At 45.4% G+C, this 26,342-nt stretch overlaps 1 protein-coding gene across 1 annotated transcript in view; it reads left to right on the forward strand.

Annotated features, from left to right (window-relative positions):
* The window catches only part of LOC106747290 (E3 ubiquitin-protein ligase Rnf220-like), a 188,709-nt gene that overhangs the window by 23,286 nt on the left and 139,081 nt on the right, over window positions 1–26,342 (forward strand). Inside the window, exon 4 of the mRNA XM_014624684.1 lies at window positions 22,466–22,603. Coding sequence (XP_014480170.1) covers window positions 22,466–22,603 — 138 coding nt within the window. The remainder of the gene's footprint in view (window positions 1–22,465; window positions 22,604–26,342) is intronic.

The following is a 26,342-nucleotide window of genomic DNA, read 5'->3' on the forward strand; positions in this document are numbered from 1 at the left end:
CCCCCCCCCCCCCCCCCCCCCGGTCCTCGTCCTCATCCTTCACCCTCGTTTCATCTGTGTCCGTGGCTCTTGCACCACCGTCGTTTTGCTCTTCTCCCTGCTCGCTCGCCCGATCACCCCCGCGTTTGCCCTCTCCGTCATATTCTCTCTATCTTTCTCTCTCTCTCTCTCTCTCTTGCTTTCTCTCCACCTTCCCCTCCTCTTTCTCCCTCTCGCATCGCACCCCCGGTCCCATTTGCGAGTGGCGGCGATATATACACACGTATAAATCCAGCGGCGCGCACACGTGTACCTACGTACACCGCGGCCGGCCCCGGGCATTTAGTAATTTCTGTCACGAGCCGAACGTTCCGTTCGGAACGTCAACTCACGTGTAACTGCGGAGCGAATGGCTGCTCACGTATGCGACGAGCTTAGCCGGCAACCGCGAGAAGAGGATGGCCTCTGCGAGAAAATTCAAGCGCGCCGCCGCGCGACGCTGATGGCTTCGAACCGTCAGGCGGCCACGTTCGTGCAAAACGGTCCGCGCGTGGAATAGCGAAACCCCCGTCGTCTTATGCGACAGCGGTCCTGTAAGCGCAAGGACAACACGGTACGGCGCGGTTTTCGTCCGAAGGAAGCCGAGCGTGTCGATGTCGAGGGTCCCTCAAGTTTTCCCTACGAATGAGGATGATCGGATCGATTGTACGTAAAGTTAGAATTTTTGCAGGATCGCACGGGGAAAAAGGATCGATCGAGTTAGGAGGACAATGAATAAACCAAGCGTGGTTTTGGTTGGTTCATCGCCATCTTAATTCGACCGATCTTTTTCCCCCGTGCGAATGAGTCAAGTTAAAGATTTTGTCCTTGAGAGAGGCAGAGCAACTATCGATAGTGAAAGTCTCCCGTTAGTCACCGCTTACATATGCGTGTGCGAGCGTTGCTATAATATAAAAGTCGCTCGGCGAATAAAAGTCAGTGAGTGAACGCGTGACCTTAACTTAAGTCGGCTGTGAACCAGCGGTTAGATATTTCACGCATAACCGACCAACATTGATGTTTGAACACGTCATGGCAGTTTCAATTAGGTCTGCTGGTCGATATATACGAGGGTTGTTGTATTTTGGGGGATAACACGATTGCGCGTAAATTAATTTCTCGACATATATAATTCGGACGCGTCGCGTGTTAAAAGGGACCGATTCTTGAGTTCGCGGATAAATCGAGGGTAACACTTAACATAGCCGGAAGAGCTGAGTCCCGCTTCTTTAGATATATAAACTCTTCGGAGGCGCGCATTCGGTTTCTCACACTCTTCTCCGAATTACACCGCTCGATTTTTTGTCCCCGTGACTTTTCCGAGCCGTCGCGCTAATCCGTTCTCATAAGTTTAATAACTGAATGACACGCAATGGGGCAGAGAGGGAAGGGAGCAGCAACGCGAGCCGCCGGTTTTTATCCCGGGGAATCCCGGGAGAGTAGATTGCGGGACGTTCTTTCTCGGGCATTCCGGAGGCATTTCGCGCGCATTCCGCGGAAGGGTTGGTAGTAGGGCCGGTCGTCGGGCCATTCGGCGGGGTGCAAAGAGCGGCAGAAATCACGCGTGCGGTTTTGCGGGCTGCGTTCCTGACCGCCGAACGCCGAAGTTCGGATTGAACTGTCACCATCAGCCCGTACGCCGCGACCGCGTGACGTATATTCGTTCGTAATAACTGCGGTCGGCCAGTCGAGACACTCGGTAAATGTTGTTTTACGACGGCCGCGTCTTTTCTTCCTCGGCGCTTCTTCGTGTTGCGCGTTTCGACGCACCTCGCCTCGCGGACCGACGCGATCGGAGACGCTACGAAGCAGGCATGCCGAATATCGACGCAACTTGTCAGCTGACGTGGTCTTAACCACACTGCGGTTTTGCGTTCGAGGGGTAAAATAATGCTGCTGCTCCTATCGTCGTAATAAAAAACCCCGTCCATGTCTTTCTCTCCTTCGTCGTAAGAATATATTATTTTTACTTCACATTCGGCCATTATTTTATCAAAGGATTTCGAAAGATCTTAAAAGGACAGCCGTGGTATTCTAATATCTATATATATTTTTGTAAGAATAACGAAAACGTTTATTTTTCTTATTTTCCGAAAAATAACGACAGTTGTATTTTATTATTTTGACTGACTGAGTAGAGTAATAGCTTCCCAATCACCATAGCTATCAACAACAGACGAGATTATTATATTGTCTTATCGTTAGGATTCGAAGGAAACCTTGAATTCTATTTGTAGTCCATTTTGTCAAATAAGTTTGGCATGTTGACTTTACGTAACCAACACCGTCGAGACTCTCTCTCTCTCTCTCAACGACTTTAGAAGCGTCACGGAATAACACGAGATAGGAACTTGCGATCTTAATCCAAGTATCGCGACGGAAAGTAAGAGGCCTTGCGGCGAGGAAGTTAATGAGTCGAATTACAAAAAAGCGATCGGTTGGTCATTGACGCGTGGTAAAACGATCCGGTGGATCCGATCGCGGTAACACGTGGACGGCTTGATTTATGCTCGACCACCCTCGTTCGGGCGCGCGCGCACGTACGTACGCGGCCACGCACTCACACATCGTATACGCGTACGCACGCACGCGTGCACAGATACACACGGGAAAGAGGACAAAACGTTTCTGCGTCGCATTATATCGTCGAAGGCGTGGGCGTCGCCGGCCTATCGAGGTTTTCGGGGGCTGGAGGCTATTTGTCCACCGCTACGTTGTTACCTTTTTATTTGCCCGCCCGTTATATATGGCGGCACATACGTATGGATACGCGTCCATATATCCGGGCCGGGCCATAAAAATACCAGCGAGAGCCGATACGTCGGGTATTATTAGAAGCTCAAAACAAGATTGCCCGGACGACTCCGTTTCGTCGCCCTCTCCTCCACCTTCGTTTTCTGCACCCTTCGTCGGCCGGCACCCTTCAACGGTTGTTGCCGGCCACTCCTCGCCCTTTCGTAGGGCGATCTCGGCGTGGACAGCCGCTGGCTTGCTCACGAGAGAGAAAGTGAGAGAAAGAGAGAGGGAGGGCCTTCCCTCCTAACTCGAAACATATCGCCGAGGTAATCGTCTCGAATATCCCTTTTGCGTAAAAACGTTGACGAGTTTTGTCTCCACGATATAATACTCGATGGTTTTCAGACCGAGCCCCGAGGCGTCTTTGATCCCTTGCCCCTTATATCGTTCTAAGATCTCACAAGCTCGTTTTCAGCCCTTACAAGGGATATAGCGTGCTTCGATGTACTTTATATCTACTATATATACTGTATTTATTATACATATCTATTTTAAAAGATTATCAGATGTAATGTGTAGGTTTTCTTTGCTCTTTGTTGTAATTCGTTAAAGTTAATGATACGCACGTTTAAGAATTGTAAAATTACTAAAACTGAAAATAAGTTACACACTTTCGATGAATTATATTTCTTCAATTAATCTTCCCACTCATCGCACCAGTTTTTGCTTAGAGGTCACAGAATACGCATCACTTTTCTGAATAACCGATAAAAAATGTTGACTGACTATCTTGGACCTATCATGAACAAATCGAAATTAAGGGTTGTAAGAGAGAGAGAGAGAGAGAGAGAGAGGGAGAAAGAAAGAGAGATTTTTATACTGGTTCTATTTGTCTTATTTATATATCCACGTTATTTTGTATGTACTGTATTATTCCTTACGAGTGTTCCGCTGGACGCCGGGAAGACTTTACGTCGGTAGAAATTATCCGGCCGCTTATATCACGTTGCGCTGAAAGGGCGCAAAGGAGGAAAAAGGACGTCCTGTCTGGCGTGCGAGATCGCTCGCGCACAAAAGAATATGAGAAAAGGAAGAAGCGGCTTATACGGCGCGCAGGGTTAGGGAGCTTAAGCCTACCGGAGAGTAAGACGTTCCACCTTTAGCCCTTTGCTCATGGCGCCTTCGTGGATATTTACAACGTCGTCGCCCGGCTCCACGCCGAGCGGAAGCCGAGGAGTGAGAAATGGTCGCGCCGACAATTAACTGAAATCACAGCGGGCCAAAGCGGTTTGTCACTGTCTGCTCCCTCGAACTACCGTGCCCTGGCCGTTGTCGTTAGTGCCACTAATGCCACGCGTTGACTGACTATCGCCGAGCAATATCGAAGTGCGAGAAACACACAGCCCGCGGTCGCAGAGTTCAGCCTTTATAACTTTTTTCTCATTTTGGCAACACGCACGCGCGCGACAGTATATTATTTGCATTTCGGTTCGTGCGACTTTCTTCGAGAGATTACGCCGTCCAGACTCTTAAAACTTCGCTTTCATTATTCGTCATTGTCATGCAAATATACGAGACTGTTAAGATTTTAATTAACGCGGATGGATCATAAAATCACACGCGCACACGAAGTTTCACGCGAAAGTGTTGGCGATAATGCAGCGCTGATATAGAAATGACGAACGAAAAAGAAGAAAAGGAAACATCTCACCCCTTGCATCCTTCGGACACGAGCGGGGGTTGGTTCGCTTTGACGCGGACGGTAGTGGGGTAACGCGATTAAGTAATTAGGGGATTTTTAATCTTGTCCCGGTCTCGCCCTCGTTCTGGCGCCGGTCACGAGCCGGTGAAAAAATAAATAAACTCGAAGCCGTGCCGTTCAGGAATTAAATCGCTGATGAAGAGGCCGCGCCGCGCTCTTTTTTCGCTCCTCTACCTCGACCCGTTTCAATCGATAAATTATCCACGGCTAACCCTGCGAATTCCCGATCTTCCTCGCTCGTCCGCCGTGTCCTCTTTTATTTCATCTCAGCTTCCGTTTGACGATCATCAGAGACACGTCGGCACACGTCGGTTTATTCGTGTTGCCGATGCGCACGTAGGTTGGTTGAATGCAGTTCAAGTTCTCGTGAAGAGAAACGCGAATATAGAATCGCATTTTCTAATCACACAAGATACGCCCTATATTATCTATCAAATATAGATCTATTAAAATAACAAATAAATATATATTAAATTACCGTACTTTTATGCTTTTACTTAAAAACGATGCGATAAAAGATCATCTTTCGTTCTCCTCGTCTTTGAGAAATATTTGCAAAATCGTCCCTGTTTGAGCACGAAAATAGCGTGATTTTCTTTTAATTAAATAGATAAATATTCGATTTTCTTTTTAATTTTATTGTAGATTAGTTGCGCCATTAACGGTTCTGAATAAAATCCTCATAAAGGTGGAGGGAGGCTTCGGGAACGACGGACGAGCGAGCAAAACGAAGTGCGGCAATACGGGTTGAAGGGATAGAGGGGAGAATTGAGAGAGGAAGCGTGCGTGCAAGCGTGTTCGGTTACAAGCAACGAGACATTTATCCTCGCCCTTTTAGCATTGCTCTGCTCGTCCAACCGCCCACGTGTACGCAACATACGCATCGAGTCGTGCACGCTGTCATATTTCAAGCACGAAACGGGCCGACAGTCTCTCGCGGTCTTCTGTCTTTCTTTCGTTGCAATTTCGAAAAGTCCATGATTCTGATTCGCATTTTCGAAATATTTACGAGGAGATATCTAATTCATATTGAATATTTTCGCAAATAAAAAAAAATAAAAATTAATAAACAAGAAATGAATTAACAATTAGATGAATATACATAATTACTATTATATTTTCGCGAAACACAAAACTCCGATATTAAATACATCGTATTTACGAAGCTTCTTGAATAAATTTCTAAAAGATACGATACAACGAAGCTTCTGAACTCTTTTTATTTTTTTTACTATTTCGAGATATCCCTGAATTATTTAAGATTATTATGACCTTTTCAAAGTTAGCAATATTTTTTTGATGCATCACACAAAAGTGTGGCAGAAAGATAAAGTGCATCCGTTAAATTGACTGTGTCCGAGTCGACCGGTCTTCGAGAACGTAGGACACGGAGCAGAGACGGCCGATGCTTCTCACGTACTTTTGCTGTCCATGCTTCGAAAAGCCCGCTCTCTCTCTCTCTCTCTCTCTCTCGGCTTGGTCGTTTTCTAGCATTTGACAATTATTCGGTAATTTATCAAAGCGTCCGCGCACAATGGCCCGGTGCGAGAGCGATCGCGAACGGCTTCGCCTTTGTGAGTCTCGCACGCAACACGGTGTCCGCGAAATACTCGAGCCCCGTAGATACTTGAGCCTTTTCGATCCCGTGTGGGAACAGTTCGGTAAAATGAAATCGTTTCAACGTTGGACAACGCACGGACAAACGTACATTAGTAGATATTATTTTGTTACTAACATGGCAGAAGCGCTTCTCTAATTTTATTTTATAATAAAGTTGGCGTCACGCGAGGCGATTTCACATCGCGGCTTTTTCACGTCGGCTCGTTACGAGATCCCCTTTTATCATAATATCCAATTATATCAAACTTTCTCGAATCCAAACCGAGGCTGCCTCTGGGTCCGAAGTTAATCGAATATTCTCCGCCGCGTGTCGAGAACACAGACCGTGTCAATCTACAGCAGCCGTGTGCGGCATGAAGAAACCCACGGTCGCTAGTTTGTTGGGCGATTCGGGAATTACGATTCGCGCTAATCACTTGTACCGGCTTTTAATTATAATTAATACGCTTGAGCCGGGGTTCCGAATGATGAGCCCGGTGGTAAGGCTGCAGCTAATTAGCGACGTATGCCGGTGATATAAACACTAACTCCGCGGATCGACACCGTATTCCATCGCTGATTATCAACCGGTGGCAGGCTTCGATCGCCGATCTCTGCGCGCTTAATTCTCCGGTCGGCCACTTAGCAGCGGCAGTCCGATTACTTTGTGGCGGCGGAATCAGCGACGGTTAAGGATCCCGTCTCTCGGTTTAGCGAATAAACTATCGCCGGGGATAGCCGCGGCGGTCGTTAAAACCTGCCGGAGTCGATCATTCGATTTAAATATAAGCGCGCGCAGCTGTTTTTAATTTTTCCCGTCGGTTCTGGACCGCGCGGGATTTCTTTTTACGGCTGTCGCCGCTGCGGAATCGCGACTTCGTTTAATTCACTCGTTTCGAGCCCGGACTTTATAGCGCGTCATTAGTGCGCGAGTTAATATCGATGTTTACAGTTTGGCGCGGCAACGCGCGCTGCTTCGTTCACATTTCTGCGCGTTCTGCGTTCAATTGCACGAATGCGTAATCCGCGTGCATTCGTTTTACGCTCGACGGCCACGAGTGTCGCCTATCCTGCCGCGAGATCGATAGCGATATTTAGCGGGCGAACGCGAGATCGTATCGAGCATGCGAGCGTTCTTTTGGAACGGCCATTGAAAAGCGACCGACCAATCGATCTTCTGCGTTCTTTAGCGCATCGGTTCTTAGCATCGAGTCATGCTTCATATTCCTATCTAAATATAAAGCGCTGATTGAGAGGTGCATTGGAAGAATCAGAGAAAATCGGAGTTGTGTCGATCTTTTTTAATCTGCCGCTGATAATCTCGAAATATATTAATATCGTGGCTCCCATTGTACTCGTCGTCGATATGATAAAAATGTGAAGAAATCTGTAAGATTCGACTGTAGAAACGAGCACTTGCGTCATCATGAATGGAAATTTCGTTAACGACAAAATTCTAGACGCGGAGAAGCGACAATTGAGTTTGATACGTCGATAGTCGCTCGATATATATCGAAAATCGGCCGTCTGTTTTTCCTGCGATGATACTTGGAGCAAAAGGGTAAGAAAGCGAGAGAAGGAAGATAGATAAGGAAAAAGGTTAGGTTAGGCTATAATAAGGGACCTCAATAATTCTCTAACCACAAAGTTGGGATTGGATGCGACCTCATGGCTTGTTTATTTTACAGCGTATACGCGCTGTTTCTCTCCTTAAAGGATGTTTCGTGTTATTATTCACTCCTTTTACCCACTTTGTACATGGATGACGTAAAAAATGGACAAAACAGAGGATGGGGTCGGATCCAATCCTGCGTTCCTGAATACATTGAAAATTCATCTTGTCGTTAGAGGATCAATTATATAAATTGAGTAAAAGAACCTCCCCTCCCCCTATAACTTTGTAACTACTCATTATAACTCGGCACATTGAAAAGAATTTTCTAGAGTCACGATGCACCAAAATTATAACAAAAATAGTCTAATTCTGAGAAAACATCGGCGTCCAAGTCATGCGACTTAGCCAGCCAATCAAACCGATCCGACGTCGCTTCTCTATTTATAACTAGAACTCTAGTTAACGCGAGACGCGGACGTTTTCTCGCGCGCGAGTCGACTTTACTGCGAGATCCGACCTACTTGCGATCGATTTATCGGGCATTTTCCGCCGACGCAACGGAGAGCCGGTCGTACGTATACCGTTAGCACGTGTGTGCCGGTAGTATACGCCATTGCTCGTAAACGTAATCGCGTTCGTGGCGTTCGTATAATTCGTCGGTGCGTATAACGAGCGAGCGAGCGCGCTCGCTCGCTCGCTCCCGCTGCAACGCTTTTTTGTGGCGTGCGTGAAATTATCGGGACACCCGGTGCACAGGTATCCATGGTATGGAACGTGGCGTGCCGACATCGAAGCGAACAAGCGCGATCCCGCGTCCGGAGCGGCGGAACAAAACTATCTCATTGTGTGTTAATACACCGCGCGGTTCGCCCGACTCTCGCGCAGTCCGTAACCGCGGCGATACGCCGCCGCGATGCAGTCTTAAGTTGCGTTTACAATGCGATTTGTACGAATGTGAACTGTCATTTCGACTCGCCGGGATAACAACGATATCGCGTTTCCCACGTTCATAGAAAGAAAAAAATGGAACAAAAAACTACTCTCAGAGAAAACGTTAAGTTTGATCGATTTTATCTTTAACACGATGTGTACGAATGCAAGCGGAATATCACGCGATTAGGATTCGAATTTGCTGTTTATAACGAAACTTTAAGCCGAGAGGGTTTTAATGTTGGCGCGCTTTGATGAGGAAGTCGAGGGTTAGTATTTGAGTGCTCGGGAGAATGTGTTGAGCTTTTAAAAGCGCGAGTGAATGATAAAATTCCCCGTTGCTAATGCCATTGAATCGCGGTGGTTTTTAAAACGTATTATTATAACACTACACCTATCGATTTTATCACGCATTCATGATACTAATAATTTCAGAACGACCCACGTGTCTCCCTTTTCCCTCCCAGCTGGTAAGAGATGCGCGACTCGAGGATTCGCTCGGTCGTTGTAAACGCGGCTTTACGCTCGCAACGTTGCACCGTTAAGAACGGTGTGCGTGCCAAAAGAGTTCGAAATACTCGAGCATCTCGTTCGTGCGCGCAGAGGGTGCGTAAAGGCGCGTAAAGATGCGAATGCCAAACCACCTGGGAAGATCCGCTCTCGGCATTTTACACCGTTTTACTTTCCCCGAGTGGATCTCTCTCTCTCTCTCTCCTTCTTTTCTTCTTCTTCTTCTCGTTCGATCGATCTCGCCCTCGCTAAGCCGAAAGCTCTCGCAAGTTTTTCACGCGTGCTCTAGAGCGCTTTCTTCGGAAAGGAATCTCATCTAACGAATCGCGGAAATGTTGCTAGCGGAGCCATTCTCGGCTCCACTCCGCTTCCGGTTGTTTCGCATCTTCTTACGAGCCGCGCCTCCTGAAATATTCAGAACTCACGAGGCCGATATGAACGACGCTTAAATAGACGCGGGGGAAACGGCGTTCTCGATAATATGTGAGCGCGATTACATGTCCGCTACGACCTGCGAGTCGCAGTCTGCGACTTTGTCAGGGAAACAACCTGCGGGTATCCCTTGTATTCTAAATTACGCGAAAATTCGAGGACCAATTTTCAGCAGCTTAGAGGGTGCGTGCTTCTCTTTCTCCGTCTCTATCTTTCTCTCGGGCTTCGTCGGCGGTTAGTAAGTATGGGCGGGCCACATATTGGATCATATCGTATCTTCTCACACCCCATGAATAATGCATCTCAAAGGTCGCCCCCTCCCCTGACCCCGCTTCTTCTCTCTGCCTCGATCCTTGATCTCACCCCCTTCCTTCCAGCCGTTTCTCTCGCTTCCTCTCGCGAGCCCAGCCGAGTCGCGTTCCGAAATCTCTTCGTAATTAAAGCTGCCATATATTTTACTTTAATCGAGAAGATCGGCCGGCTACCATTGGCCGCGACGATTTATCACGACCGGACCCGCTCTCGTCCACCACCTCTCTTCTCGCTTCCTCACCTCCGCAGAAGATTATAATGCCGAGGATGTATGTACCGAGCACCGGTGGTAATTGCGAAACGTTCTCACGGGCTCGCGACTTCGCGCCGTTCGCCTCGCAGAGGTGAGTCGACGGACTGAAATTTGCAGTCGCTCCGTATTTGATTAAAATCCCGAAGAACGCGTTATCACGTTGAAAAAGTTATTGTTTGACAAAAACATATATAATGACTCGAGATTTTTCCCAATCGCTTTCTCAACAGCGAGCGAGATCTACTCTCTCAAGAATCAGTGAAAATGTCATTGATTGAATCAGTAAGACAGTATTGTATTAATAATTAGCGAGTATTCGTTAATTTTTAGTAGAAACACTTTTGCTCTTTTGTCTTATGCTCCACTGATTTTAGCCAGTGAAAGATTTACAGTAAAAGATTCACTGTAAATCGTTCCACAGCAGAAATATATGTATTCAATCATGTGTCGTATTTAGCGTCGAAAGGTAGTAGGCTCAAGAGTCCGAGATTTCGAGTTCGAGTTCCGCCAGCACAGTTTTTCAAATATAAGTGAAATTAATTAAGCATAATTAGGTATACTTCAGGCAACATCACTGACAACATCTTAAGAATTATTAAGATAATAAAAAAGAAGTAATAAATAATATCTTTTTTTTACCTTCTTTACTGTTTCTGCAGTCAAATTTTACTGATTTGCAGTGTCATACTTATAACTATAACCATCAAAGTGCCTATTAACTGTTTCTCAGCAATAATAATACATCGATTGCACTCTGTGGTGTCTCGAAAGTAGCAGAGTGCCATTTCGCCGTAAACCGCTGCGAATAGAAACAGTACGGACGCACAGACGCAATCCCTATTCTTTCATCCCCGGGTGTATTTAATCGTCGAAACGCTCTGCGCCATGGGGGGATTTTCGGATCCGATCTCGCGATCGAGCCGGGAAGTTCGAAGCGTCGGTCGCGTCGTGGCTCACCTTTCTTCTGCTGCGCGAGTCGCCTTCGGGTCGCGCGAAGGCGGAGGGATCCGGTAGCCCTTGAAGCAACACAGAAGCAGCAGCAGTCCCGGTGTCACAGACTGCGAGATAAATCTTGGATTACCACGCGCTCTCCCCTCCTCCTTCCGCCGGCCTTGCTCCTTGAGTAGTAGCACCTCGGCATCCCGATCCTTCTCCGTCTGCGACGTTCACCTCCTCCTCCCTCTCTTCTTCCAGTTCCTTCTTCGTCTTTTCGTCCTCGCACCCTGCTCAGGCAACACAGGCTTAGCACCGTCTTACGCTCGGCGAGGACTCGGTTACTACTGTACTCTTGGATTTACAACCTCGAGGACGCTGTTTGGTAGATCGCACGCGAGAGCTCCGTATTAATGAGCGATTAGGGACATAAATCTGACTTTCGCCCCTCACCCCGTTTTTGCCGCGTGCAAATCGTGCTATTCTTATTGTCCGCGAGTTGTTAACATAGTGGACTGTAGGTAGGAGATGAACAGCTCGGGACTATTTTCGTAGTCTCCGCGATAGTAGACGCGCACGAGACAGGGTCACAAGGTATGCGGATAGCTCGAAGCGATCTGGTGAACGTATGATGACTCTAGGGAGGACTGCGAAAAATGTCTCGTTCCGTCACATCATTCAAACTTGCACCTACGTAATGACGACACGTAAATGGCGTAAAATTAGTAAAATTATTGTTGTCATAATTTTATTTTATTATTATTTTTATCACCGTTATCAGAGGAATCATTCCCCTCCCGGATAACGTGAGTTTTGATCGTCGCGAGACGCGTGTGCACAGGCGAAAAAGTGACGCGCACAGCCGTCGCCGTGAAGGAGGGAGGGGGGAGGAGACGAGGACGACGAGGAACGAGGGACCCTCCTCGTTTTCTCGGTGATCCGCGAGACGCCACGGGACTCTCCGTCCGCCGAAGTAGCTCGAGAGCGAGCCCTCTTAAATTAATTACAGGGAAAAGATCCGCTCCCCCGGCAGCCACCCTCATCCGAGAGGGCAAAGGAGGATCGACGCGCTCGGCCGAGTGTCTAACGGACGGAAATCCTCGCTAAAGGAACGGAATCCTCGCCGAAAAAATTCCTCCTCGTACGCCTCAGACGTCGAGATTTTAAGTAGTCTCCCCCGCGCTTTTTTCTCCCCTTCCAGCTTCCTCCTCCCCCTTCTTTCTGTCCTAGTACGTTCTATCCTTGCTCCTATCCCTTAAATTTCACGGCGGATTCTTCGGAAGCCGCTTCCCAGCAGCTTCTCTTTCAAATTGGCACGGTAAATTTGTTCGGTGCGCAGCCTCCTTTGCTCTCGTACGTGCGTAAATGGTGTTTTGCTGCCGGAGGACATCGTCTCTCTCAAATTTGCTCTCTCGCCAATTTGCGCGATCTTCTCCGCGTCTTTGACTGAAAAGGATCAAATGTACGGTGGAAAGAAGCGTTACGTCGGCATTACGTTTCTTTCCTCATTTTCACGCGTTATATCTATGACTTTTGACTTTGTGATTTTTGTAACTTTTGAGCGGAACATGACGATGGTAAAATCCTTAAGAAAAGCGGAATATCAAGGCTTCCAGCAGTCGGGCGTATTTAAGTATTGCGCATTTTTTCGTTAGACATTGCACGTGCTAGTGCTATATTCGCGAATGATTAGGATATTAGAATATTACAGGCATCGCATCGTTGAAGAAACAAGATTTAGAACTACGAGGGGTTGAGCTGCTAGAAATCTGAAAATGCGTTTTGGACGTAAAGCGGAAGATATCGGAAACACAACGTGCGTGCGAACGAACGAACGCGCGTACAATTTACAACGGGGGGAAATGTAAACGTATTATTACACGAACAAATCTCTAAATAGTTGCGAAGTTTCCCGGGGTCGGCGCGCTAGAAATGCCGGCTTGTAACCCGGCTTTATCGCGGATCTCGTATAGAACGGTGGAGAACAAGCTCTGCCGGCTAATGCCGCTGTAATCCCATAAGCGGCATAAGTCCCGATGACTGGTCGGAATAATTCCGATAGGCCGTTCCACCCTCTTCGTCGCTTTCGTCGAGTCCCTCCGTTCCTTCTGTCCCGCAAAGTCTCGCTCTCCCCTCCCAGTGTGAACTTACATCGACGGGAAATGAAATCTGGAGCGCGGAGAAGTTGTATCCAATTTCTCGTATGATTGATCGGTGATATCGTTTAAAAAATTTTTCGATTCCTTACGCCGAATCACAAAATTATAGCGCGATTAATGTAAAAGATATTAAGAACGTTGGATCTCTCTTTTTATATCGTCAGCCTGTGAGTGTTGAGTAATAAACGACATCATTGGCAGTGCATTTACGTAAAAGAAGTCAAGGAAAGAAAGATTCGTTTTATTTATGTGGCAAACAAAATATCCATGACGGAATCTTGACGACAAGTAAGTGATCACATCGCGTCCTTCCTATGGCTTCTCTCCTCGAATTACCTGATCTCTCTTGTCTCGGGGATTCAATCTCACTGTTCGTGTATGCACAAAGCTGCAGCGCGATTTGTTTTTCCTCTTGTGTTGCGCCGCGTATTGCGGCGCACTGGTTTCCCTTTTTTTTTTTTAAACCGCGATATCTCCGAAAGTAATTGTCTTTATTGTCCGATATTGCGTTCGACTGTTCATCGTACGATTTCAGGCGACAACACACGGCCGATATGCGGGTCATATCGAGCGTTAAATTTTCATCTCGGCTTCCGTCGAATTGTTTCGCATTCTACCAGATATTAAGCACAAAATTAAACAGCTTGCTTGCACACTACATACATTCCACGCAATATGCTTATACTATATTCAAAGTTTCATACAGTATGTAACGCAGGGAGAATTATTATAATCTGTGGTAAAGCATAGAACGTTGTGTACGCATACCGTAAAAAAAAGATATAATTAATTCATAATGAAACATATATATGTGATTCATATTTATTACATAAATGTGAAGTTTTTCAGAAATTACAAATAAGATTCTGTAATTCACTTTTTTGTCACGCTTTGTGTTACAAATATATAACAGCTGTTGCAAAAAGTGCGATGAAAATTTAAAGCGGCGTCAGAGCTCACCCGAAGCGCGAGTCGCAACACGAGATGAAGAGATTGTGCGCGAAAGGCGGGTGCTATTAGCGTCAGTCATGTAACTCGTTGGAATCGCTAGGATCTTGAGGAACTTACGGCAAACCGAAGACAGATCGTAAAACCATGGACGGGACGTGTCGGCGCGACAGCAGCAGAAAATACAAGCGAAGTGGAACACAGGCCGACTGTGTCCTCCTTTGCATTAAACGCACATTCCGTGCCGAACGATTAAGACTTAAGAGAAACCGCTGTCCCCCCCGGCACGTAGCACGGACGCGTAGGGGTACGAATGAATGTCCTTATTGTCCTTACCGTGAGAACCCCGGGCACGCGCAAACCCGATGTAATTAAATAAACGATACCGCCGCGCGAGCCGCGTTCTCGCGATCTTTATCCCCGCACTTACCCCGTTTTCGCGGGTGACGTCGCGCGCAATGGAAAATTGTCTCCTAAACGTTATCGGAACATTAGAACGCGATGACTCAAAGACGAAGGCGGTCCTGGATCCTTTGAAATTCAGAATCTTAGAATTCTACGATCTTAAGATCTCACAATTTTGATATGGAAAAAAAGAGAAATCTTTGAGACGTGTCGGGGACCTCGGATGATTTCGATATTTCAGAATCGTGCGATATTAAGGTCGCAGGATCTTAAAATGTTGATGTATTCTAAGACGTTGGCAGCGGGGGATCTTGAAATCTTTATTCTCAGAACCTTTCGGGATCTCCGACGATCGCTCGTCACAATTTCAAGTTTGCTCTGCATTTTCTGGCCCGCATCTGCCGTGTCGCCGAGATGCACGTTGCGACGACCTCGTGGATGCTCGTTCCTTGCGGATTCGAGCGGACCTATGAGGCGAATGCTGAAGAGGTAATAGTAGCGAGAGAGGGAAGCCCCACGTGTCGCGCAAGCCGGACGCGAAACCACACTTTACTCAATGGGGTGTACACAGGTCGGGTGCAGCGTGCAGTAATAACAGGCGAGCGGGTATATAGGTGATGCTACACGGTGGAGGACACGAACGGACGCACGGGGTACCCCGTTACCCAGTCTGTATGAAATATCAACCACCGTGAAACTTGAACACCCTGAGAAACTTCGGGCATTCTCTCTCCGGCTCTCGCTCGATCGACGATCCGACTCTCTCTCTCTCTCTCTCTCTTTCTCTTTCTCTCTATCTCTCTCAAACACGGGAGGGCGAAAAATCCAGGGAATCTCCGTCGGGAAGCGTGTAAACCCGCTGACCAGACACGCACCACTGGTGAGCGAAAAAGCAGACCGATATTCGCGGTGAAACTATGCGCGAGTACATCAGACCCGGCCCTGTTGCTTTATGGAAAGTTGTAAAATTAATAAAGAATACGGCGGGTAAGTTTCTCGCAGGATCGAGCATCGTCGATCCCGAAGACGGCGGGGGAGACGCGGACTTGCCGCGGTTCGTTTCGCATATCCGGCTCAACGGCCGACGGCAGTACGGAGCAACAATCTTGTTTGAAATTAAATGAAACGTATCGATCGGCTTTTATTAACGCGTTAACTACCATGCTGATTTTCATTGATTATTTTAATGCTCAATTCAAGTTTGAATTGAATCAAAGATACGGCAAATAAATGTAATTCGCGATGCATATATTTGTTAGCTCGTTTCATTGCCTCCGTATTGGCTACATATTTTATTTCTTGTGTAATTGGTTACGTTTTATATGTAAATTAATAAAGCGATATTATAACATCGGTCACTGGTAACTCCCGTGACTATCGTGAGATTTACCGTGTTTCAGAAGGGAAGAAATTACTATTCGGGAAAGAAAGAAAATTGAAGAAGGAAAAGAAAGAGAATCTCAGTTACCAAACAGTTGTTTATTCGCAACACGTCACTTATTTACGTAGAGGGGATACGTATTAAATTATTTAAACGAAACAATATAAATAATATGCAGGGATTCAACTTCCATTGAGACGAAAGTAACCTCACCGTGCTATAATATAACGTCATTTATACAGGCACCGGAAATAAAATATAACATCAAAATATTGCCGAATGACTTATAATATATATATATAGTTAAATATACGTCTATATATATATATATNCTCGCGCGAGATTATTTTCGGCGCGATAGTTAAAGATATACTCTAAAGATACTGAATAATACAGTCGTTAATCGACAGACGTCTGACACGATTTATCTTTCATCGTGCATCGTGCCAGGTCGCGCTCTCGTACGGCGAATTTATTTATATTATCTGTAGCGCTGCGCCAGTGGGTCGCATGCAGAAAATCTCCGTCCTGTCGGCGATTATTAAACTAATATCTCGAAACGGACGATTCGAGATCGGCCGTTATTTATGTCCCCGTTTCAACCGGTGGACTTCCGCTGTGGGATAATACGGTTAACCGCGCTGGCCATTAGTCTTTCCACAATCGATACACGCCGGCTGCTACGCTGGAAATCGATGTCGATTATCGCGGCAATGGCTCCGTGCCCCCCGTCTCTCTGTCTCTCTTTCCGTCTTCCACACGTCGTCTTATCGTTCTCTTTTTTCTGCGCAAATTTTACCTCCTGCAATATGCTTTAGCGTATTTGACTTACCATGTTGCAAATATGCAATTAATTATTGTGCTTCGCATTGTCCACACGCGCGAAAGATTCGCGCTTAGCTCTCATTTGTACGAGTCTGTTTAATTTTCAATTGAGACGCACTCTAAGAATCTTTCTTCGATTAATTATTGCAATCTATTTGAAATTAAATCTCAGGAGAGAGAGAGAGAGAGAGAGAGAGAGAAAAACTTGATTCCTATTTGTATTGATATAATCTCATTTATATTTATGACGTCCATTTGACATATCAAAAGAGTCGAGTTCCTTTGCTGAGATCCGGGATATGTAATGTTAAAACCGAAATAAATTTGTCGTGTGTCACATCGTAACGTATTTAAAGATTTAATGGCTCGATCTCTTTTTTGTTGATTCTTCCCCGCGTGTTTTTCCGTGGTGCTAAGCAACATTGTATATATAACTGCCGGTATAATGCCGGTTAATTAATAGGATTAAAAAAAATTTATATAGGATCGTGCGATGAGTTCTGGGGCTATATTGTCGCATATTCCAAAGGATTATCCTTAATAATCACGAGTACTTTAGGAGGAGGGGGTTCGCTCTCCGCTCTTTCTCTGTCGGCTCTCCCTTTCGTCTCAACTCGTCTCGTTTCGCCTCACCTCACCTCGTCTCCCGGCGTATCGTCAGTTTGACATCGTTGTATAACAGGATCTCACGCCGAGTACTGAGCCGGTTAACTCGCTGCAACCCAATCCACTCTCTCTCGTTTCAGTCCCGAGTCTTCTCGCGTTCTCCTCCCATCCCTCTTGTTTTCCTCTTTCTTCGCAACATTACTTGTTGCCGCCTGGGGACAGCCGCGTCCTTTTATGCCTACACGTCTCGCGACTGTACCTAAATCAGATTGTAATCTCCGATCGTTTTACGCTTACGATATTCGTAGTAAGCTCCAACGAGATGTGTAAAATAGAGAAAACAATTGTTCTTTCTCTCAGCTATTTTATTTCTTCCGGAGATGATTATTGCTCTGATCCGTCTATACGATCTACGTCTCGCTCACTCTTCGGACAACTTATCTAAGATAGTTCTTTTGTGCTAATTATCACCTGTTAAACGAACCAACAGATTCGCTGATTCGATAGACGGATAAATAATATTTGCAGCTTCGTGAAATGAAATGCGAAATGAAGAAAAACGAGCAGTAACATCGGAACAATTTGTTCCCCTCACTTTTCCGCCTTGTTTTTGCTCTCTGCTTTCAGGAGAGCGTTCGTATGATTTCTCTTCCATCCGGATCGATTATCGAGAGCGAAGCGTGTAAATTCGCCTCCAACGTCGCGTCGTGTCGCATCAAAGGTAGAGGGTAGCCGCGTACTCGACGTGCAGCGCAAACACGCGGGACGCGCACTGCCTGTCGTCAGACCCCGCGCTCGGATCTGGCCGATGAATTATTCAGGGTTTCTTGATCCGGTCGGTCGACCGACAGACGGATGCCGGTCTCTCCGCTCGATCGCTCGGTGAACCCTGCGATTTTTTCCCGGCTCGCCGGCTCTCCCTTCTTGCGAGCGGCCAGATTAAGATCGCATGGATCGACTGTCAGCTGCGACGATCTCGATTCGTCGGTGCGATCGCACGGCTCCCGAGATCGTCTCGTGCTCCATGTACGGCAATCGTCAGCCGTCTCTCCTTCATTCATGCGCGGCCTCGCCGTTTTCTCGATCGACGTCGACACACACACACACACCAGCTAGACAGGTAGAGACACTTTGAATTGCGTAGCCCGGTAAGACCCGATCACGACGCGCGACCATATTCAGCCACGCCGCGACGACGAATGTAGCAAACGAGTGTTTCAGCATTACGCATACGTATGAAAAAATCGTATAGTAAATTTAATTACGACGTTAACCTTTTCACTGTTGTGGAGAGGAACATCGATGTCCCAGAGAAAGTCATCACTATTGTTTGTCCCATCAGAAATACTGTTGAGAAGATAAATCCGTATTTTTTCGACTTTTAATTCTTGGAATATATTCTTTTTGATTATTTCCATTCATGCGTACACACGTATACACACATTACGCAATAAATTGCTATTAAAATCTGAAATTTGAAACTCTCAATCATTGAAAAACATCAGAGGCGAAAGAATTGAGATACCTATGACTTCTGGTTAAACTACGTTTAACCGAGATTACTTTAAAGATCTTGAGGCTATTTACATCGTCGATTATGCTATAAAAAGATTATACACGAAGGATTATAAAGAACAAGTTACACGCGGCTTTTTGTAAGACGGAGTCTTTTTTCTTTTGTCCACCTCGTTAACGATGTTTATCTCTTTGGCCGACACTTTGGCAATAGTTTCTATTGATTGAAGATAGACTTACGTCACAAACTTGCACCGCGTCTGAGCTGAGCTTATGCTGAGCTAAGCTCCAACGAGTTCATACGTAACAGATTTCATTTGTGAGAAACCAGCGACTTGCTTAAAAATCGATATCGTGCGATCTCATAACGAGCGATTAAAACATCCGCCGAGCCGTAAGCGAGGACGCTAATGGCGCGTTGTACGCGGACGGGTGATGCTAATTCCCGATTATCTCCGAGATGACGATTTTCACGCTTGTAATTGGCGAGACGAGCCTTTCGGCCGTTCACGCTGAGCATGCACGGTAGTCCGCGCGAGGATTAACGTTAACAAAGTCCGAAGCGCGGCCGTCGTCGACTTGACTCGCGCGGCTTAAACGAGCCGATTCGTCGCGCCATACACCTGACTTCGTCTACGGGGTGTTCGTTTCGTAAAATCTGCCCGCTTTTTCTCATTTACATTCTTCCTGATAGAAATATCAAATTGTCACTCGATCGCTCTATCGATTTTCTTTCGATGTAATTTTTATTCATCGTTTGAAACACGTAACGAGTTTTTTTTTTAAATAAGTTATTGACGTGCACTTTTCAATGCAAATACGAAATTTTATTCTCTATCTATCAACTCTAATTGAAAGTTACCGACGCGTATTTTTTGGGGGAAATGCTTGGGGAAAATGATTTTTAAACCGGTAAGCCGTTCCGGATTGCGCACGTCAGCTGGAGAACTGCAGTTCATAAATTTTCACCATTTTCCAGTTACTCGTTTGCAAGACTTCCGTTATGAACTTGTCGAAATTACATGGTTTTCAAAAGCGACGTGAACGCGACGGGTAATACTCGATCATGGCTCTATCGTGCTCGACGTGGGAGGGAATTTTTCGGCCGTCAGCGCGGATCATCGAGCGCGATCATTTCGCGGACGCGAAACCGAATGACGATCGATCGGCGTGGAATGACGCGCGTCACCTTTTTCGAGGTGCTCGTTGGTCCGTCATCGTTCATGACGTAGAAGCCCGCAGCTGCTCGTCGGGGCTCGTTTATTTGACGGGTCGGACTGAACGCGCGCTCGGAATTAACGCTTTGACGTTAACCCTTTCGATCCTTCGAACAATGCGATGCTTCCTATACATCGCTCACGCGCACGTACCATCAAAAGCTTATTCTCGGTTATTAATTTTTGTAAAATGGACCCACCTAGGATAGGGTAGAAGTACAGGAGAATATTGAGAGTTCTTGAAGCAGCAAAGTCGCGTTAGTACTCTAAACTTCCGCTCGGCTTCTTCCATCTTTACATATCCTAAAGAAAAGTAACGCTACTTTTAGAATCGCGAAGAATATATCCACTACATATTTGATATCAAAGTCAATTATATAATTTTTTATGACACTCTTTGTAACGTTGCATTTAATTATTTTATTACACGCGCATCTCTCATTTTTCACCGTCCCGATAAAACGCTGTCGTTTTACCGGACACCCGTTACACATCTACATCCGTGGGCACGTAAAGATTGGTGGCTTCCCCTCACGCGCGTCTTTTGAGGTTCTTTTCGCCGCCTAATTGTATCGGGTGTCTTAATCAGCGTGTAAGCTAAGGAGGCCAAAAACGGACGAGAAAGAGAGAGGTGGAGAGGGGCCGCCCACCTCCGCAACGGCGGGCCGCCGTTCTGCATCTCAAAGGCGCAATTTAAAAAGTATGTTAAGTCGTCGCTATTATGCTCGATGTACTTATCCTACCCGGCTTCCCGTCAGACATGAATTTAGATTATGGCCCGGGTATTGTGCGCGCATGTTCCCCTCCCGCCCCTCGTAAGATCCGAATAGAAGCTGGAAGAGCCACTTTTGGCACATCTCTCTCGACCTCGCTTCCTCGAAAAGACAGAAAAGTTCCGCGCTCGTGGTGTCATGAAACGGGATTAACGCTGAGCCGCTAAATTGCTTCTATACTTATTCGCCCCCTCTAAGGTATCGTCTCATTTCTTTCACTGCCGATTAGATCACGTCACGTAGGAAACGACACGAGGAAAATCTCCGCCAAATAGTCGATTTTACATTGGATTCATCTCAAGAATAATAAAAAAAAAAAGAAAGAAACGGGACCTTCGCTGGAGCATATAGTTCCCGTTGAAATTCGAATGAAATTTTCATCGTCCAATATTTCGCGTTACGAGCTCGCGAGTTGTCCGAATATGAATTTCGATGGACGGGGAAGCAAGGGGAGAAGAGCACAGGCGATCGCAGCGAGAACGGTTGAAGGGGGTTGTCGACGACCGACGGTCCGGCACGTGCTGAGTGTATACTAAAAAGCAATAAACTCCTTCGGGAACTTATCTCGTAATAACAGCTCGGTAACATCAATATGGAATCATAATAAAGCCACCTACCTAAGTTCACAGAGAGGCAAAATGACGAGGGCCTTTGAGGGCATATTGGTGCTCCATCTTTTGATCCCGCTCGCTAATTCGCTCCGTGTATTTAGGGATCTACTAGTCGCACACGAGTGCGACGCGTAATTGAATCGTACACGAGCCCCGGGAAGCTTTATAAACCTACCGTGAATCTTGCTAATCGATATATTCGTTATAATTGAAAACGGATTTTCATCGAGAGGGTCACGTTACAAATATCGAAATAAACAGATAATAGACAATTCGGAGAGAGGGCGATTAACCATCTTCGCAAATTAATGCATGACACCTTTGGGTGGACTTACCGACGGGAATGGTGTGAGATGTATTTCTTGCTCTCGTCCTTTCGATCACGTAACTATCTTTGAAATTTTGGAATCTATTTGTCGTTCTCTGCTTCTTTAATCTTACTGCACGACTTTCTCTTAAACATATTTACACGCAGTTCATGATGATCATCATTAATATGTATATTATTAAACAAGGCACACATGAGAGAGAATATAATGAACAGAAATGCATACGAAATTGTACATTTTGATATCTCACTTCGAACGTCAATCGATTACGTGCGCGCGTGTGCCGCGAAGCCTCACTGAGGCGACCGTCATTAATAATTGGAAATGATTACACGTTAGAGCGAAGGACTTCTCGGGATTTTCAGGCTCCGCATCAATTTGTTCATTTGGCAAAGGATCTCTACATTCGCTCGTTCGCGGTTCACACATGCGCCTATTGGCGTTCGTCAGCCTGAAAGTTTCCTGGCCGGGGAGACTTCCTTCTTCTATGCATGATGATGATGATGATGATATTCTTGCTAATTGATGATAATTCTGTGTCTCCTTATCTTGATAATGACGATGACTGATTACCACTGTTGTATGGGTGATTCTAGTGGGGCCTGTGTTCGGGGGCCGATGCGGCGCGGAGGCGCTCGGTCTGGGGCTGGGGCTGTCGCCGGGCCCGGCCTACAGGTTCGCTCTGCCCCCGGGACTCGCTGCCAAGACCACCCGCTGCCTTGTATTCGACCAAGGTAGGCCTACCAGTCATTTTCATTGCCGCGACAGTCGATCGTCTTTGACCCTTTCGGTGCGCTCACATTCTTCCTCGAGCGGTCGTTCAACGTTATAGCTCAATCGTCCCGAAAGAAGGAAGTACATCATTGAGACGAAGTTAGACAGCTGATTTCGCTTTCAGCTTTAGAATCCCGCGCCCAACGCAGGAAACTACCGGGACAGTGTTGTGAATTTATTTATTTACTGTTTTCTTTTTCGGTCTGAGAATAATTTGGATGTCGAATGAGTTGACTTTTTATTATTTCTGAACCGAAATGTGTGCGTAATAGATTAAATTTAGTGATGAAATTTGTCATCCGCATTAGTGAAGTGAAATTCGTTGGAGACCACTGGTGTTTTTCTATGAATATTTTGTTGATTAAAACGAAGTGATAAGATTGAAGAGATTAGGCTCCTCTAGCGATTTTCTGAATATGTGAGATTTTTCATCATTGAAAGAGTTAATGATATATTAATACGATAGTAATGATATCTTTCATCTGCGAATGCAGTTAATCGCACGCTTAAATTTTCGTAATTTTACCTACGAATTTTTCGGATGTGAAAATAAGGTTGATCTATGGAAAGTCGAGCGGACGTAAGTTCCTTCGGAGACTTTTCTATCTCGTCCAAACGTAAACGAGAGAATGCAAACAGCGCGATCAAAATTTATTCAAAACAGTGACTTATTTTCCTGACTTATGCTGCGGTCAAATATTTCCGAGAGAGGCCGGACGAATAAAAGCATAATTAACGCGAAGAACGAACTGCTCGCGTCGATAATCAGATCCGAAATGCATAATTAATTTTCGTTAAATAGCATCTAGTTGCATCGGTAATTTTCGGCGAATCGCGTAATGAAAAAATAATAATAACAGGTAATTTGATCGGAGCAATTTCGATAAGAGTAATTTTAATTTAATTATATTGATTACAATTTAGTTCGATTCATCACAATCATTAAAATTTATGAGGTTATTTCGACCGAATTATTTTGATTAAATTAACATTACTTTATTTGTAGTCATTATACACACGATCGATTATATTTACCATCTGAAAGAAATAACGAACGAATGCGAGCCAATCCGAGCGTTAAGAAGTCGCGTTGCAAATTGTTCGTGACTAATATCTCGAATGAAAAGAGTAGCGAATATGCGAGACGGCGTCCTGCGTGAAACGAAAAGAAAATCTTCGTCTTCGCTTCTATCTCTTGTTCCATTCATAAACATAAGAAATTACACGTGACGTGTACTTTGAGAACGATGGAGAACCAGTTTTCGAAACTTGGCCCGTGAAATCGGAGCACGCTGTCTTTATTTATTCGCGTCAAATCGGAATTTATAAATGGAACTTTCTCGAATTGGCTTTCCCGAATAAACGAGCAATTCGTATTTCACGCGATTTCGTCGTCATCGTCTTTTTCGTCACGTATTATGACTTCGTGCGTACTGCGGCGCATCAGGTGCGTCGAAGTGCAGGGCAGCTGGCGAAAGGCCCGGCGGCGGGCGTTACAGCGGGTCTTAGGAGATTTGTGGACAGGAAGATGAGCATAGCTCGTGGGCTTAGCCCGTGCAAACGCGCAAGTCGATCTGGTAGCTGGATTTGCGGGATCGATGGACCGCCGCCGTCGCCCGGCACGCGGGTAACTCGCGGGAACGCGCGAACAGACGGATCGATAGCTCGACCCGCCGCACCAGCGGCGCGACGGCCCCCCCGACTTAAGCCCGAAATCGATCGGAATCAGTAGTATCTACCTTAGCCGTTCCCTGATTCCGCCCTGTTAATTGGCCGGCTCTCTGCGTCCCGCAAGATTAATGACTTTCATAAGGTGAATGCACCGGTATCTGACGCTTTAAGCCAGTGATTCTCAGTCGCGAGGTCTGCTTTTCCCGTCGATGAGGGCTTGCGACTTCCCCGCAACGGGAAAAGAATTGATCGCGTATCTTTGGAACATCAATTCTTTTCACGCTTTATAACGGATAATAACGGAGATTACTCACGATGATGAAAATCGCACAGCTCAGACGAATGTTTTATGGCAATAACAATTTGATAATAATCGTTGATTAGTTGTATAAATCGCGTGGAAGTACATAAAGTAACGCGTAGAGCGTGTGTGTAAAATTATTTCGAAAATAAGAAAAATGACGTATATAAAGAAATTAGTTGACTCGTTACGAAGAATTTCCCGTTTTTACGTATGCAACGATAATATTGCGTAGCCGTTACATCGTCATTATTTATTTGACGGCCGATTGCAACCGGCGCGATCGAGATACCGCCGGAAGTGGAGAATAGTGGCTAATGGTGGAGGATAAGTGGTGAGAGTGTTCGGAGTATCGCGTATATCCTAGATTTTTCATCCCCGCACGCGCGACACGCGCCTGACGGTAATTCCCAGTTTTACTGCCGTGAAAAGTGCGTGTTTGCTGTCGGTTTAGCGGACTCGCTAAAGCTTGACTGACGTCGCGCTAATTTGGAGCAGATCGCGAGCGTCCTGATACGGTGCGCGTTTAGAGATTTCCGTAATTCCGTAATAACGATTACATTACTTTAAACTTTGTACTTTAAACGTCTTACGGTTCCTCGCTGTTTTATCTGTAAACTATGCTGTTCTTATCTTTAATCTTGTGGTGACAACGACAAATATATTATTTCGTCATCATCATCTCTCTAATTCCTCGAAGCTAGTAAGATTATAAAAAAAAACGGTTTCTCAGAGTGCAACGTGTTGCAAGTTTTACAACGACGCGAAATTTTAGTCCTGCATCAACTTTGCAAATTTGATTAAAATTGAAATTGGGAGTCTTGAGATAAACACTGTATAAATTATTGTCTCCTAACGCTAGAAATGGTTACTGCTGTTTTAGCTTAACATGTTCGTTAGTGTCACAAATGTATGATGCGCCAATTTCCCACTTCGAGCTTATCTTTATTCAAACTTATTAAAAATTTTCATTCCTACTTAACATATTCGCTATCAACGTCATATATAGCTATAATTTTTCTTATTTATATCCATATAAATAAACTAAGTTTGCTTTATATAATCCTACAAATATACTGTGATTTGTGAGAAGAATTCCCTAAATAAATCATAATAGCGAACATGTTAAAGAAAGACTCTAATATAAAGATTATATAAGAATTATTTAATGATTGATCACAATATAGTGTACCTGTGCTTAATCTTCGTTCTTAATTTCAACAAGCAATATATTATACACCTACTCAACTGAAAATAAAATACATGCGACATTAAATAATCTAATAAAAAATAATAGGGAAGCAGATAAATAAAACAGCAATCTTTCTTTTTTGGTACAATCTCTTCATTATTTTTTATTGGCATTAGAAATCTCGATAGGATTAAAAGGTTCAAGAGAAATGAGAAAAAAAAGAGAGATAGTTATAAGCCTCATCACCGACTATCGCTGCGTCTCGTGTCCCGTTCTGAAATCAGCTCTTGGTCGTTATCGTGGTCTGGCGCTTAATTATTTCACACGAAAGTACGAGCCGATCGGAAATACGCGGCGTTAATTAATTATCGCACGTTAATCAATGGCGATCGTCGAATGTCGTTACAAACGACACTTTCGATATATACCGGGCGTTCAATCGCCTTGTGATAATTTGACCATCTCGACAGTCTGGAATATTCCATTGCATTGATTTCTCGAGACCATCGAATGTACTTAGTTTTTGTATGATGAA

This window comes from Dinoponera quadriceps, unplaced genomic scaffold (genome assembly GCF_001313825.1).
Source record: "Dinoponera quadriceps isolate SergipeBrazil2010 unplaced genomic scaffold, ASM131382v1 scaffold2346, whole genome shotgun sequence".
Taxonomy (NCBI): domain Eukaryota; kingdom Metazoa; phylum Arthropoda; class Insecta; order Hymenoptera; family Formicidae; genus Dinoponera; species Dinoponera quadriceps.